The following is a 17,492-nucleotide window of genomic DNA, read 5'->3' as shown; positions in this document are numbered from 1 at the left end:
TGTCGGAGGGGTGGAGAGTGGGCATTCCCAGGGTATCTACATTAGTGGGCGCTAACTGGTTAGCATAGGAATACCACGTGAACCCTTATCACCTACAAAATAGATGGCAGTAAGTGCTTATATAGTACAGTACAATCTCGATTATCTGATGTAAACAGGCCCAACCTGTTGTCGGATAAGTGAAAAGTTGAATAACATGGAAAACAATGCCAACCCCTCAAAACTGCACACAAAGCATACCGTATGCATAAAGAACAGGCATTAGGGTATCTTTAAAAATATTGTTTATTAACTCTAATCAGCAAAGAAAAAATGAAAACAATGTACAGCAGGCAACTTGAGCAAACATACAGTACAGAGCAGTATACAGTACAGCAACTGTACGGCGTGAAATATGAACAGAAATACAGAACCGAGCAAAGGAAACCATATTTACCTACTGCATATTCAACCTCACTAGAGTTGCTTCAACACCAGACAACGTGAATCGAGAAGAGCTCACAGCTTTGACTTCTCCAGTCAATAACGGTTTGAAGCAGAAATCAATACAGCAGAACTGAATCTCTTGATCTAAGAATGAGAGAATAAAGAAAGTGCTGTAAATTTAAACGAACAGGAATAGGTGTATATACAGTACTGTACTGCATAACACTCATTGTACACAAGAATCTTACTATGTTTTGCTTGCTGCAAAAGCATGGTTTCAGAACAAAAGTGGTTCCCTGGCAGGAAAAGGAGGTTCTTGGGTCACATGGAGGGGGATAACCGAAGGGGGGGCGCCTATCTCTAAGGACGGCCCCGTAAAGGGGCGGGACAACCCGTATTATCGAAACAAGATGGACGTCCATCTTTTGTGTCGATAATACGGTGGGGGACGCCCAAATCATGAAATTTAGGTCGACCTTAGAGATGGTCGTCCCTGGCTTTCAGCGATAATGGAAAGCGAGGACACCCATCTCAGAAACAACCAAATCTATACTGGGACAGACTGAAGGTCCATCAAGCCCAGCATCCTGTTTCAAACAGTGGCCAATCCAGGTTACAAGTACCAGGCAACATCCCAAAAAAGTACAATATATTTTATGCTGCTTTATCCTAGAAATATACCTCCTAATTGTTTAAGTAGAATTTATTAAGCATATGCAATCAGCATAGTGTTGTGAAAGCAGGGGAGTCTCATAAGTCGCTAGAGTTTAAATTCAATTCTTATAACCTTGTTTACGACAGTTGTAATCATCGGCTCACCCTATCAACCACCTTCGCTGCTATTTTTTATGTAATTTTTTATAGATTTTATCTTTTTTTGTTACTCTGCCAATGCCTGATGTGTGGTTATGCTTAATATTGCATACACATTAGGAGCTTCACAGTGAGACAATCTAATACTATGACAAGGCTGTAGACATATTCAAAACATAGCTTGACTTAGCTTTTGATTTGAAGTGCAGAACTCTCCCCGACAGGTGCCTGTTTCGCACACTCGGCTTTCTCGAGGGGCTGTTGAGCTAGAGTATAGACAGGCTGTCTTGCTGATTGGTGCATAAAAAATAGCAACGGTGGTTGGTAGGGTGAGCCAATGATTACAACTGTCACAAACAAGGTTATAAGAATTGAATTTAAACCCTAGCGACTTATGAGACTCCCCTGCTTTAACAACACTATGCTGATTGCATATGCTTAATAAATTCTACTTAAACAATTAGGAGGTATGTTTACCATAATCGAGTAGAATATTGCCATTTGCTATTAGTTATCCTAGAAATAAGCAGTGGAATTTCCCAAAGTCCATTTTAATAATGGTCTATGGAATTTTCCATTAGGAAGTCAGCCAACATTTTTTAAACCCGCTATGCTAACTGCTTTTACTACATTCTCTGACAACAAATTCCAGAGTTTACACAATGAGTGAAGAAATATATTCTCCAATTCGTTTTAAATTTAGTACTTTGTAGCTTCATTGCATGCCCCCTAGTCCTAATATTTTTGGAAAGAGTAAACAATCACTTCATATCTACCCGTTCCACTCATTATTTTATAGATCTCTATCATATCTCCCCTCAGTCGTCTTTTCTCCAAGCTGAAGAGCCCTAGTTGCTTTAGCCTTTGCTCATAGGGAAGTCATCCCATCCTCTTTATCGTTTTGGTATGCAGATGAGGTCCGCATGCCAAGGATGTTGTAGGGAACTTAGGGGAGCTCGGGACCCCTAATGTTTGTAAGTTCAGAGCACCCCTCTGAATAATGAAACAAGGATTACCTGTAAGATTTATTTCATCCCCTCCCCTTAATTATTCTGTGTGCTGTTTTCAATCCTTGCTAACTAGATCAGGCTGCAAGGTGGCCTTTTGAAATTGTGCAAGTGTGACCCCACACTCCTTCTAACTAGTCTGGACCCAAAAACATGTTTATGCATTTACTGTGATTTGTTGGGGAAGCGATGGGAGAAGGGGAAGTGGACCCTCCACTGAGACAGATATGTGTGGGCGGGAGATGGTTATACAAGACCTTGGGGAAGGAAGTGCATCACAAGAATAGAAAAAAACCCTGTTTTTTCTGTATTTCTGCTGACCAATGTTAAGGTCATGTCTAGGGAAAGATACTGTACAAGACAGCTTAAAAATTTATTGATTGTGAACTTTGTTACAAGCTTTTAGAAGATAAGTACATATATATAGAATGGTCCAATAATTAAGGTAACTTTAATGGATATTTAACCTTTGGGTCAAGATTTCCTGTGTTCATACAGTTTAAAACCACATTATATCTAGATAGTGAAAAGGGGAAGTTGGGAACAGTCTGTTAGCTCAACCACAGATCAGCTGGTATATAGTTTGGATATGTGATACAAAAAAACTGCTGAAATAGAATGAGGAGGGGGGCATGGAATTTGTGACAGAAGGTATAGTGGGAGACATGTTTATAGTGAAGATAGCATGACTTTGTGACTCAGAGTCAGATGGGGTGACATAACTGCTATTCTAGAAATTAGGGTATGAACTGATACTTGATAGGACAGAAGTCAGACGTGAAATAGAAGATTGGTTAGCGGGATGTGCTAAGATGGTAATTAGTTTCCGGATTATTGTATAACATGTACTAAATCAAATTGTAAAGAAATGAGAGAAATCTATGTTTGGGGGGTTTCCTTGTTCCCAAGGGGTATCAAAAATATTTTGGAGACTGCTTTCTCCTCGGATGCAATGCATCTTTGCTTGTTTTATAAGAGCTTTGATGTCCTTGCGGCACTTTTGTACTTCCAAGCATTTGACCCCTGAGGAAGGCCTGTTGCCAAAACACAGGCAGTATAGAGTCCTTTTTGCCAATAAACATTTTCAACGCTCTTACTTCTTTGTCTGGGCTGGTCATTTGGACTTGGTTTTGCTTCCACCCCTTGCTGTTGTTCCTTCAGCAGAAGGAGGGGCAGGAGGGCAATTCTGAGGTGCCTCATCAACAAGGATCAAGGGTCCCTTCTTCCTCCACCGACCCCTCATCCTCTCCTTCCTGTGTGGGTTGTAGAGGCCACACTCCTTATCTGTAACAAATGAAAGGGTAGAAATTAATCTCCTGCAATTCACACTCACCACTACTACCCCATTTCACCATCTATGCAGCTATTTCATCCATCCACGCAGCACACAGTACTCACCTTCTTCTCGGTCATCCATGCCCGCCACCTGATGCCTACCAAAACAAACAAAAGACATGTGAATAACAACCAGCTGCCTCACCAACCACCAGATGTTCCCCTACAAAGCCAAACACAAGCTGCTTTTATCACGACCAGCAGTGGCCCCAATGTTCTACCCCTCCACCCCAAAAAACAACCCACCAGTAACACCCTGCTTCACACACAAGAAACGCAACTCACCTTCCAGGTCACTGACGGCCTTCTCTGACATGTCAGCGCCACCACACAGGCCCACTATCTGCTTGTGGCTGATGGTGGGCAACACAGACTCCTCCAGGGGAGTCAGATTCAAGGCACAACAAGGGCCCCCTCCCCTCCCTCCCCCCAGTACCCTTCGCATGTTTCCACAGCTTCCGTGCCTTAGATTTGACAAGCCCCTGGAAATCTTGCCACCAATGCTTTCACTACTCCACAGTGCGCCTCTGGACACCTATGGCACTTATATTCTCTGCTTTCTCCAGATCTGATTTTTCTGCCCTACAGAGAGCCATGGCTTTTAAAAAAGGCAGTCAAACTCCTCATGGACACAGTGCATCAGAACTCTGAGCTCCACCTCGGTAAATTTGCTTCCAAGTGGCATCAGGGCCCCCAGTTTGCGCCACTAATTCCTCCTCCTCCTGATGGAACACCATGATGCATCTCATCCTCCATGCCTTCCTTCTGCAAACTAATATATTTTTAAAAAACCACACAGGTGATATTAGCACAGAAAAGAGACGATGCACAGTGCTCCCCTTCCTTGTTAAAAAGGTAAATGAAATCCTCACACCCTCAGGAAAAAATGAAAGCATTTCTCACTCACCAACTCAATAAAAAAAGAGAGCAGAAAAATGTACTACTACTACTACTACTTAACATTTCTAGAGCGCTACTAGGGTTACGCAGCGCTGTACAATTTAACAAAGAGAGACAGTCCCTGCTCAAAGAGCTTACAATCTAATAGACAAGTGAACGGTCGGTCCGATAGGGGCAGTCAAATTGGAGCAGTCTGGATTCACTGAACGGTAAGGGTTAGGTGCCGAACGCAGCATTGAAGAGGTGGGCTTTAAGCAAAGACTTGAAGACGGGCAGGGAGGGGGCTTGGCGTAAGGGTTCAGGAAGGTTGTTCCAAGTACAAATACTCTGCAAGCAATGCAAAGCACTGACCATGACAAGGCACAGCGAACGCCAGTCGCCAGACCGGTAGAAACAGTGAGCTTTTAAGCTTTTGTGACACTTTACTACGTCCATGCCTTACGGCCTGACCCTTATCACACACACCTTGGACGGATGACTATGATGTGATTTGCTTCTACATGCATATAACAGCTGCCGCGCTTACCGTGTGTTTTATCACTGGTTACTTTGTGTATGTGCTTTCAACCTCGCTACTGTGGATTTCAACAGGTTAGCGGAACTTTCATGCATCAACCTTGGGATTAGCGCAAAGCTCATTTGCTTGCGATTTCCATTGAGCATTACTCCGAAATCACTAACTTCTGTGGATCTTAGCGCTCGTATTTTACCAGTACTTTAATGCATCGAGGCCCAAGCCCCTTGTGTTACCTGCCCCTAAACATGTCCTGTCAGACTGTAAGCTGAAGTCATTATTAACCACTTGGGAACTTGACAGGTATGCTAAACAGAATCCTGAACCATGGCTACAACCTTATACAGTAAACTGCCAGCAACTTCCAGGGCGGACCAGACTCGTAGGTTCACAAGTGAAGCATCAAAGCACCAGGTAACTTGCTGAACTTCAGACCTAGTTGTACTGTTTATAACCTTGGATATTTTGCAGACATAGTGACAGCAGAAAAGGGAGCTGAATACCTCCTTCCTTGAGTGCTCCCCAAAATAATTGTGACTAGGCTCGTGAATAGATAATCATTTTCCACATTAGAACAAGAATGCACTGAGAAGCCAACCTGTGGCCAGGTGTGAGCTTAAGAGGAGCAGCACACCACAAGTAAAGCCTGAGTACCATTGTTATAAGTCCCTTTCCTATTTCTAGTCTTTCCACTTTTGTAGTGTGTATTTCGAAAAAGGCCTAGCCTTACACTTTTCAACGCCTGCTTTTTCTTTATTTTTTTTAAAAACATAAAACTAATGAAACTCGTACATAAAACAATCTACCAAAAATATTCAACTTGCTTTACTCTTTTTTTTTTTTTTGCGCAAAAGACCCAACTTATTCTGACAATTTCTCTAGCCTCTAAACCCCGCCTCTAACGTGACTGCCAGTGCCAAACAGTTCCTTCCCAGGTTGTGAAGTGACAGCGATCACCACCATGAACTGAAACGTTAATGCACAGACAGAAGAGAGAGGATGCGAGTCCAGAGTGAGGCTTGAAATGTACGAAGAGACGCTATTGGAGCATCAGAATGAGGCTTGCACTACATTAAGAGACGCGGCTGGGAGCACCAGAGTGAGGCTTGGAATGCAGCGAGAGGCGGCCAGAGCGCCAGACTGAGGCTTGGAATAATGTTTACATTCGATAAGGGGGTGGGAGGCGGGTGGAAAAAGCCTTCGGCTGTGGGTTTCCCGTTTCGGTTTCATTTTTTCGCTAAGTAAAGGGAGCGAGACCACGGTGGACTGCCCGGAGAAACTCATGCGCCGGGTCCGACGTTGAAGGAAAAAAAACAACGGCAGTAGGCCCAGGAAGCGGGCGCGGGATTTGCGCGCAGGGTTCCCCCTCCCCCGCCCTCCTCGCCGTTGCACTGAGCAATATGGAGGAACTGGTGGTGGAGGTGCGGGGATCGAATGGAGCCTTTTACAAGGTACTAGAGATAGGCCCACCATTTAGTTGAAGTGCTTTTGGTTCCAGCTTTCCAGTGGTTATTGCTACATTTCTCGAGGCCCTTTGCGTTCATGTCGCGCCGCTCAGCTTAATTAAGTTCTCTCGCTACGCTCTTATCTTGTTCCAACCTCTAGCTAGGCCCTTGACATAACTTATTGATGATTTCTGATCGTTTTGCTTTTTTATTCTCTTCTTGCTGTCTTAGTATATATTACTTTTTATCATTCTGTTTAATAAATAATTTTCCCATTTCATATGTATTAGAAAAACCGTTAGATACCCAATGGGTGCTGATTGAAAAGGCTGTACAATAAGATCTAGGCATGTTTTGCACATCTGCTTTTTCATAACTGAACGAAACATAGTTCTACCTACAAAATTAATAAAAGGCCTAAGTAAAAGTATAGTTAAGTGCAAAATTCAAAGACAGATGAGACAAGTCACAATGTCAGATCAAAATTGACTAGCTACTGCTGCTGGCCACTATTATTGTTACTGGTCAAGCATAAGGCTTACTGTGGGATACACTTAAATGTCCCACAGTAAGCTCTGAATGTGTGCATGCAAAGCATGCGATAACTTTTTTTTTTTTTCTTTTTTCCTGGGAGGGGGCATGTCTGGGGCAGAGAGTAGACATTTCTGCCCTAATCAGTTATTGCATCTACATTGCCACATACTAACTGATTAACACGGGATTAATATGTGGCCCCTTACTATCTACATAGGCTCATGCGCTAATTTTTGGTAACAGCCTTGCACTTATGGCAACATTAGCGCGTGGCTGTTAATTCAGAAAACATAAAATCAGCCGTTTTCTGGCAGCAATAAAAATGGCCTTAGCAAGCGGAAATGACATGCTAAGGTCACTTTCTACTGTTGCTTTGTAAAAGGACACCATATGCATGTATTATGTAAATATATGGAAAAAAACTTTTTGTTTCCTTTTATGAATGATGTATGAACTAGCATGGAGAATAAGTGCTTGGATTTTTCTTTTGTTCAGAAATTTTTTTTAATGCATCATTGAAAGTTTTACAGAAGGGAAGCCAGTTGGTTTGGTAGCTGTGGTGCCTTGTTTTTCCTTACTGTTGTTGTAGAACTGTCAGCAGTGTATTTTGCAAAATATTGAATGTCTTGAGTTCACAATACAGTACTGTCATAAGGATGATGTGATTCTGAACCATGAAGATGGGATTAGTGCTTGAAGTTTAAAGTTCCTCATTTTGTGTTTTTATCCTTGTACTAAATATGAATCTAATTTTTCCTAAATGTAACCTTTTCAGTTCTTTATGTATATTTTTTGCCCATAGTATTAATATTTAGATTATTTAGTTGTCTTATGAAGGAAAAAAATTGTGGCACTGAAGACATCATATAAATATGGTTTACGTAAAGTGTTGGGTTTTTTTGTTGTTGTTGTGTTTTTGTTTTATAATTTTGGATATGTCCAAGGTAACCTGGGTTTGTGAAAGCATCCGTTTGTGGTAATATCTATCTCACAGACATATACATACACCTATTATTCCTGGTGTAATTCTGCATAAAATTTTTGAAAATTCCTAGCTCTTTCCTCTTGCTCCATCTGCAGATCTGTTTCCCGCACTAACATTCCTTAACATTGCCCTCAATTCTCTCTTCTGCTATCAGCAGGACCCCTAATTCTGTATGTCCCTGAAATCTTCCCCCCTCCCACACACTTGTGTGTGTGTGTGTATATATATGTATGTATCTCTCCCTTTGCCCTCCCACCTCTCCTCCTTCCCATGCACTTCACCCCCCTTTTTGCACGTCACCCCCCTTTTCTTTCTTCTTCCCTCAGACATATATCCCCAGTTATAATTTTCTCCCCTCCCCACTTCTATGCCACTTTCTCAAGCTTGTTCTCTCTGCTTTTCTTTCTCTCCACTCTAGCTTGGTCTGTCTTATTGGTTACATTTGTATTAGAGAATGACACGGGGACAGAGCCCACAGGGACAGGACAAACTTTGTCCCCGTGTCATTTTCTACTTTGAAGCCTGTTAATGAAATGGACTGTTATTTATGTTTAAGTGATGCCTACAAAGATATTTTGATTTTTTTTTTTTTTTTTTGAAAAGCAAGCAAACATACTGGCCACAACTTGCAAACTTTGCATGGGAGATCCTGTATATCCTGCTACCAGCACATCTAAGAAGACAGCTTCTATTCCAGGAAGGACTGTGGAAGACAGGAGAGCTAGATTGAATCCTGAGATTGTTTATCCACAGATTAAAAAAACATAACAGTGCTTTATAGGTCATATTTTCCCCTGTAGGGCATATAGAACGGGTTGTATTTTATACCCCTGGACATTTTAACAGTGTGAATTAGGATTCCTTGGTGTAGTAGAAATTACCTATTGATGGGGTTGGAAGGGTAGAGGGTGGTGGTGGGAAGGAGGGTTATTGCTGCTCATTGTTATTATTGTTCTCTATTTGTAATTTATGCACAACAATTGCACAGCATATTGTTCCTTTTTATACTTCAATAAAAAGATTTAAATATAAAATCATAAGTGTTCGAGGCTTCTGCAGATGAGGATGGAGACAGAACCGGTGGGGATGGAGACAGAACCCATGGGGGCGGAGACAAACTTTGTCCCCGTGTCATTCTCTAATTTGTATCCAACATTTTCCCACCTATTTGTAGGCTCAATGTGGTTTACATAGTACCGGAGAGGCGTTTGCAGACTCCGGTGCGAACAAATACATAGTGATGATGTGGTAAGATAAAGTTCATGTGGCACCGCCACATTAGGGCATCATGTAAGAGTTATGTCCATTACGTACTTGAGTTTTGTTGTGTTACAGAGATCAGGCATTTATGTTGGATCGGTAGGGTATGCCTTTTTAAACAGGTTAGTTTTAGTGTTTTCTGGAAGTTTAGGTACGTAGTTTTCAAAGCTTTTGGTAATGCGTTCCATAGTTGTTTGCTTATGTAGGAAAAACTGGATGCGTAGGTTGATTTGTATTTGAGTCCTTTGCAGCTTGGGTAGTGCAGATTTAGGTACGTTCGTGTTGATTTGGATGTGTTTCTAGTTGGTAGGTTGATCAGGTCTGTCATGTATCCTGGAGCTTCACCATAGATTATTTTGTGAACCAGAGTGCAGATTTTGAAAGCAATGCGTTCTTTGGGAGCCAGTGTAGTTTTTCGCGGAGGGTTTTTGCGCGTTCAAATCATGTTTTTTCCGAAGAGAATCCTAGCTGCCATGTTTTGAGCGGTCTGAAGTTTCTTTAAGGTTTGTTCTTTACATCCCGCATAAGTTCTATTGCAGTAGTCTACATGGCTTAGAACCATTGATTGTACCAGGTTGCGAAATGTTTCCCACAGGAAGAATTGCTTCACGTGTTGGAGCTTCCCACATTGAGTGGAATATTTTCTTTGTTGTGGATGTCACTTGGCTCTCTAGTGTTTAGTTGCGGCCCATTGTAACGCCAAGGATTTTCAGGCTGTCTGAGATAGGGAGGGTGTAATCTGGGGTGGTGTTGATTGTGGGGTTGTCCACGCTGTGTTGGGATGAGAGGATGAGACAGTGTGTTTTTTTCTTTGTTGAGTTTTAGTTGAAATGCATTAGGCCAAGAATCCATGATGTTCAAGCTGATCTTGATTTCGTTGGTGATTTCTGTCAGGTTAGATTTGTAAGGAATGTATATTGTGACATTGTCTGCATAGATGAAAGGGTTAAAGCCTTGGTTGGATAAGGACTTGGCTAGTGGGGTCATCATTAGGTTGAAGTGGATCGGTGATAGCAGTGATCCTTGTGGTACTCCACAGTCTGCTTTTCATGGTGGTGATATGTTTGTTTGATTTTACTTGATACTAGTAAAAAAGCCCCGTTTCTGATGCAAATGAAACGGGGGCTAGCAAGGTTTTCTTCTGTGTGCATGTGGGAGTGTGTGTGTCCCTGCCCTGTGCCCTCTCTCCCCTCCCCCCTCTGAGTCCTTCACTGTTACAGAGAGAGCTATTTGATTTCATGCTTTGCTGTGTTTTCCTTCACTGTTTGTGTTACAGAGAACGAGGGCGGGGCAGACACTCATGGGGAAACCGGATATCTCTGTCCCTGCCCTCTGCCCTCTCTCCCCTCCCCCCTCTGAGTCCTTCACTGTTACAGAGAGAGCGATTTGATTTCGTGCTTTGCTGTGTTTTCCTTCACTGTTTGTGTTACAGAGAGAGCGAGGGCGGGGCAGACACTCATGGGCAAACCAGATATCTCTCCCCCTTCACACTTCCGGCTGGAGGCTTCATAGAACGATGGTGGTGCCTTTTATATAGAGAGATGTTCTTGTGGTTAGGAAACCCTTGATCCAGCTAAGTATGTTTCCACCGATCCCGAACTTATCTAGTAATCTTATTAATATATTATGGTTTACCATGTCGAATGCACTAGACATGTCGAATTGGAGGAGGAGGATGTTTTTGCCTATTGCTTCCTGCTTGAATTTGGCTAGAAGAGTGAGTAGTACTGTTTCTGTTTTGTGGAGGGGACGAAAACCTGACTGTGATTTGTGTAATATTGAGAATTTGTTTATATAATCTGTAAGTTGTTTGGCTACCATGCTTTCCATCAGTTTGACTAACAACGGGATGGATGCTACTGGACGGTAGTTAGTGATTTCATTTGTTTTTTTTTCTTGGTGTCTTTTGGTATCGGGGTGAGTAGGATGTTGCCATTTTCCTTAGGGAAGAGACCTTGCTGAAGCATGTAATTTATGTGGGATGTGAGGTCCGCTATGAAGCGGTCAGGGGCGGATTTCATTAGGTAGTTGGGATAGGTATCTAGTTTGCAGTGAGTGTTGGAGAACCTGCTGATCACCTGTGTAACTGTATTGACGGTAAGTAGGGTGAAGTTTGACCAGGTTCGGTCCCGGTATTCTCCAGTGGTTGGGTCCAGCTCATTAAGGAAGTTTTCGATGTCAGTGTTGTCATGAGGTAGCGTAGGTTTACAATTTTTTCATTGAAATACTTAGCAAGTTTATCTGCAGATGGGATGTCTGTATTCGCTGTAGTGACCAAGTTGGTGTCTAGGAGTTTGTTCACGAGTTGGTATTTCTTTGTGTTATTTCCCTTATCACATATGTTTTTCTATTTCCATCTGTTTTGGGGGTTTTTTTTGTTTTTTTTTTTTGTTACATTTGTACCCCACGCTTTCCCACTGATGGCAGGCTCAATGCGGCTTACATATTGTATACAGGTACTTATTTGACTCCCTCATCCTCTGTCATGCTACCCAGTCAACTTTTTAATTGTTTCCCCTTCCCCTGGTCTTCTTGCTATTATATACCTTTTCTGTCAGTCCTTCAGGATCTCGCACACATCCCTTGTGTCTCTTGAAACTTTCCACCCCTTTTTTAAAAACTGTATTTATTGGTTACAGCAGGCAGTGGAACAGCCCGCGGATGGTGCGGAGTCCCTCGCTGAGGTTGCACCACGAATGGAGTCGGCCTTGTCATTTTTAGCTGACGCCCTCTATGATCTGGTCAGAGCTTTGGCTAAACAGATGTCTGTGACGGTGTCCGCCTGCCGAATTCTATGGCTAAGGCATTGGGCGGCTAACATGGCCTCTAAGCAAAGGCTGGTGAAGTTGCCCTTTCAGGGCCTTCTGTTATTTGGAGAGGAGTTGGAGAAGATTGTTAAAGACCTGGGGGATGCTAAACCCCAGCGGTTACCTGAGGATAGGCCGCTGCCTTCTTCCAAGGGTCAAGTGATGCCCTCCTCCTCCAGACCTCGCTTCCTTGAAGCTAGAAGGTATTGCCCGAGGCTCTCTACTGAGTTTACTCAATGTGTCCGCTTTCAGCAGAGGAACTCCTTTCGCTCGGACAAACGCTCCGCAGTGGCAGGCTCAAGGCCAGGAGTTCAGGGCCGTCCTCCACAATGATGGGACGCCGGTTCACTCCTCCTTTACAGCTGTAGGAGGACACCTTTCCCTCTTTCTCGAGGAGTGGACCAAGATTACCTCAGATCAGTGGGTATTGGACCTGATCAGATTGGAATTCGGTGCCCCGGTGAGAGATGTTTGTGGAGTCCCGATGCGGCACTGCCGTCAAATGGGCGGCAGTAGAGGAGACCTTTCAAGTCTTGTTGCACCGTGCCTCCCACCGAACATGGCTGCGGTCGTTACTCCATTTGTTTTGTGGTGCCACGAAAAGGCGGGTCTTTTCGGCCCATTCTCGACTTAAAGAAAGTCAACGAGTCACTAAGAGTGCATCATTTTCACATGGAAACCCTGCGCTCCGTCATTGCGGCGGTACCTGGACCTAAAAGAAGCTTACTTGCACATTCCTATATGGCCCCCGCACCAACGGTTCCTCCGATTTGCTGTGTTGGGAAAACATTTCCAGTTTCGGGCCTTGCCTTTTGGCCTCGCCACAGCTCCCCGAACCTTTTCCAAGGTAATGGTGGTAGTAGCTGCTTTTCTCAGGCGAGAGGGTGTCCGGGTTCACTCGTACCTAGACGACTGGCTCATCAGAGCGGACTCGGAAGTAGAGAGTCATCATGTAACAGCCAGAGTGGTCTCAGTACTGCAATCTCTGGGCTGGGTCGTCAGTATACCCAAAAGTCACCTGACCCTCCTCTCAATTTCTAGAATATTTGGGGGTCCGGTTCGACACAGCCTCGGGGTTTGTCTTTCTACCCGACCAGAGGCGGTGCAACTTTTTGTTGCCTGCTGTGCTCTACCCCAAGGTTATCTCCAACTTTTTTGTCACATACACCCACCTTTTTTCAGCTCTCGTACCTCCTGGTTCTCTTGTACCATACCACCCTGTCCACTAGCTCATTTGTCCTGTATTTTCCTACTGCACTTTTTTTTTTTAACACATGGCAGAATGCACTTTGACCAGAAACAACTCCTGGCTTTGCCTATTCAGGGCTAACAGCTAATTTTCAGCAGCACTTAACCAGTTAGCTTTGCTGAAAATAACTGGTTAACATCAAAATGAAAGCCAGCTGTTTTGGTGGTGTTCCGGAGGTGAAGTCAGCACTTGGCCAGTTAAGTGCCGATATTCATCACTTAACCGGTCAGGTTAACCACATAAATAGAGCCGCAAAACAGTCAATCCTATCTTTCTGCAGTAACCTATAGCTGGTTAAGTGCTGAATTTTGCACTTAAGCAGCTATGCATTAGCTGGCTCCGGAAATCCAAAATTCAGTTCTGGTGCCCGGACTTGGCCCGGCATTAAATTTACGAGTTTAACAGAGGCGATGGTGGTTGATTGCTGCCAGCTGAATATCAGGCCCACAGTTGCAAGATATTAGGGGCAGTCCTGCATGGGAGGTGGACTATGGGTTACACGAGCACTGGCTTCAAATATCTGGAGCTGGACCTGGAAGAGAACACTGAGGAACAAGAAGTCAGTTCAGTGGTGGACTAAGGACTTTCAGACTTCACACTTGAACCTGCCATTTCACAGGTCTTTTACATGAGTCTGTGCTATCCTGAATTTTATTCCTTCTCCCTGAATATTCTAATCTCGGGGGATTCTATTACATTAACTGCTGTGATATTTTTTTGTTTAAATTTAAGGTCAGTCCAGTGCAAATACCAATTTCAGGCCAGTACCATTTAACTTGGTATATATTAATGCATTTCTTAAGATTAATTGCATTTGTTTATTTGCCATGACACAGCTCCGTGTACTTTTATTTTTTTATTTTTTAAGAAACCTCAGGGTTTTTTTTTTTTTTTTGCCTTGAATGTATTTTCCATTCCCATCCCTTCCGACTTTGCCAAATGAGAAATCCTTTAATAGCTGAGGTAGGAACAGCTTGGCATGAAGAAAACTTGAGGTTCTAATGTTGACAAATGTTTATAGCAAAATTTAAATCCATTTAAAAAAAAAAATTTAACTTGTCATTTGGGGGGGAAACTGATTCTCCCATGGTGCATCCTTTCCATAATAGAAATTGCCGGCCATATCCTGTTTCTGAAGACAGTATTCTGTAGGTTTACTTATTGTTTCGTTACCCAAGATAGTAAGTCCCAAACACTGAGCTCTCTAAAGTTAATGGAAGTAGTGGCAGGCAAATCTAAAACTCCATTTACGGTAGCCAGTAGAGGTGGCAAACATTCAGTGGAGCTGATACAAGCCCCTTCCGAAGCTAAAAGAGAAGAAGGAGCTAATGACTGAATTGTTTGAGAAATAATATGATGATCAGTGGATTCTTTAGAAACAATGGAAGAAGATAAAGGTTTAATCTTCCCCTTACCCATGAAATTCAGTATTAGGGAATTCAGCCAAATACTCCAGCATTGCTCCTATGGTGCTCCGAAGGACTTTGAAGGGGCAGGGTTTGATCCTTCAGGCCCACACCTACAGGTATTTACCACAACACAGATGGTATTAAATATGCTTTCAGAAGGCCCCAGGTGATGTTATGGTGGTAGATCCTGATTGCAAGCACTGGTTGATGCTGTTCTGGCATAGGGCTATTCTACCTCCCCCACATGAAATGTAGTCTTTGCTGCGGAGAGAGAAGTTGAGAGACTGGATGAGGCTGGGGAGGGTGTGAGAGAGAAATAGAGAGCATGGTGGGGACAGATAATGATACTATAATCCATCTGTATCTCTCCATGGTGCGAACTCACCTTGCTTATAGTGTTCAGTTCTGGTCGCTATATAGCGGAATTAGAAAATGCTCAAAGAAATCAACCAAAATGATAAAGGGGATGGAACCTCTCTCTTATGAGGAAAGGATAAAGAGGTTAGGGCTCTTCAGCTTGGAAAAGAGATGGCTGAGAGGGATATGATTGAGGTCTATAAAATCCTGAGTGTTGTAGAACTGGTAAAAGTGAATCGATCTTTTTTCACTCTTTTTCAAAAAGTATAAAGACCAGGGGACACTCATTGAAATTACATGAAAATACTTTTAAAACAGGAAGAAATATTTTTTACTCAAAGTATAGTTAAGCTCTGGAACTCATTGCTGGAGAATGTGATAACAGCGGTTTACGTATCTGGTTTTAAAAAAGGTTTGGAAAAGTTCCTGGAGGAAAAGTCCTTATTCTGCTATTAAGATAGACATGGGGAAAGCCACTGCTTGCCCTGGGATTTTTAGCATGGAAGTTTGCTACTATTTGGGTTTCTGCCAAATACTTGTGGCCTGGATTGGCCACTGTTGGAACAGGGTACTGAACTGGATGAACCATTGGTCTAACTAGTATGACTGTTCTTAAAACAAGAGGCAAATTGCCATCACAGAGTTGACACATTATTCCCAGAAAGTTTCTTGCAGTCATATACAGTGATAACTTTAAAAGGAAATGATTTCTTTGTTGCCTACAGACACAGAATGGGGGAAAGAGCCTTAGTAAATCCAGTTTCTGAAGAAGATGCTGATCTTGGAAAGGATTCCCCTCCTTCTCCCCCCACCCTTTCAAACTTTGTAGTGGATCATGCTAGCAGAAAGCTACAACAAGCCTAACTGCATGGTTACCACAGGTTGTGCACACATGCTATTGGATGCAGAATGCAAGGTTGAGCACACACAAGTACATAGTCAAATGCTGTTTTAAAATGTATGGTAATGAGCTTATTTAAGTATTTGTGCAATATAAAGCGTATAGTGTGTTCTTACTATTTGCACATTCGGTCTTCACAATTTCGCTTATCCGCAGCAATGTGCTTTTAGAGCACTATTTGCGCCATGTCATTCGCAGATATTCGTGTTTCAAAACGGCTTTCTTTGCTTTCACTTAGAAGTGGAGGAGTAGCCTAGTGGTTAGTGCTGCGGACTTTGATCCTGGGGAACTGGGTTCGATTCCCACTGCAGCTCCTTTTGACTCTGGGCAAGTCACTTAACCCTCCATTGCCTGTATATACTATGTAAACCGTTTTGAATGTAGTTGCAAAAACCACAGGCAGTATATCAAGTTTCATTCCTTTCCCCTTTTTGGTTTCGCTTTTATTGTTTTGGCATTTGCTTTTGGGGAATGGTCACCAAGCATCCAGGGAGTAAGTTGCAAGCTACCAATCCTATACAGTTTTCCAGAGGAGGAGCCTAACTCCCAAAGAGACTCTTATTCACTATCCATGTTTTTTTTAGAAACATTTTCCCTTAGGAGCAATGTGCGATTTCACGGGTTGTGAAGTTTTCCAAGAACCATACCTTCATTGTCATCAGCAGCAGATGAATCCATTACGAATGGGTTGTGTCCACCTATCAGCAGGGGGAGATAGAGAACACTGAAAACCATAGTGCCTCCTGGAAGGCTAGCTCCATCTGCCTCTCAGTAGTTGAAGCTTCCAAAGCAGTGTTAAACCGCAAAGTAGCATAACATGAGCTTTCCTCACAGCGAACGAACGCCCCAGAACAGGAGCAATAACACAAAGGAGGGATGAACTCAACCTCCTGTAGTAGAACAGAAATCCTGAAGACTGTTTTCCAACTTCTCCCAATGAGGGAACATGTTTGCAGAAAAAACTGAACACAAAACAGAGTCAATCAGGGAGGGATATTGGATTCATCTGCTGTGACTAAAGGAAAGAAAATTACCAAGGTAAGAACCTAATTTTCCCTTCCTTGTCATCAGCAGCAGATGAATCCATTACGAATGGGATGTATCAAAGCAATCCCTAGATAAGGCGGGAACAAGCCACACCAAGCGCAAGCACTTGTGCTCCAAAAAGCGCGTCCCTCCTGGCAGCCACATCCAGCCTGTAATGACGGGCAAAAGAGAGCTTAGAAGCCCAAGTAGCAGCAGGGGAGAAAGGAGAATTGCTGGACATGGATGGATGAGTGGGGGCAGGGGAGAGAGGAAATTTGCTGGATATTGGGTGGATGGAGGAGAGGGCAGGGGAGAATGGGAGCGTTCCTGGACATGGATGGCGGGGAGGGCAGAGGAGAGAGGAGAATTGCTGAACATGGATAGATGAATGGAGGGGGCAGGAGAGAGAGGAAATTTGCTAGATATGGGTGGATGGAGGAGAGGGCAGGGGAGAATGGAGAGTTGCTGGACATGGATGGATGGAGTGGAGGAAAATTCAGGAAGGAGATGCACATGGATGGAGG

The 17,492-nt window shown here is 43.2% G+C and overlaps 1 protein-coding gene and 1 long non-coding RNA gene across 2 annotated transcripts in view; one reads left to right on the top strand and one right to left on the bottom strand.

Moving 5' to 3' along the window:
• Positions 1–337: 337 nt before the first annotated feature.
• Positions 338–4,487, bottom strand: LOC115474768. Its single transcript, XR_003942904.1, has 4 exons — positions 3,867–4,487; positions 3,645–3,679; positions 3,344–3,530; positions 338–570 (listed from the first exon to the last, which is right to left on the bottom strand). It is a non-coding gene; the product is annotated as an uncharacterized LOC115474768 (long non-coding RNA).
• A 1,690-nt stretch (positions 4,488–6,177) lies between these two features.
• FMR1 (fragile X mental retardation 1) overlaps positions 6,178–17,492 on the top strand; it is a 107,080-nt gene continuing 95,765 nt past the window's right edge. Inside the window, exon 1 of the mRNA XM_030209423.1 lies at positions 6,178–6,446. Within this exon, the coding sequence (XP_030065283.1) occupies positions 6,396–6,446 (51 nt within the window). The 5' untranslated portion in view covers positions 6,178–6,395. The remainder of the gene's footprint in view (positions 6,447–17,492) is intronic.

The sequence above is a fragment of the Microcaecilia unicolor genome, chromosome 7 (assembly GCF_901765095.1).
Source record: "Microcaecilia unicolor chromosome 7, aMicUni1.1, whole genome shotgun sequence".
NCBI classification, from domain to species: domain Eukaryota; kingdom Metazoa; phylum Chordata; class Amphibia; order Gymnophiona; family Siphonopidae; genus Microcaecilia; species Microcaecilia unicolor.
This window is presented reverse-complemented; position numbering and strand designations above follow the sequence as displayed.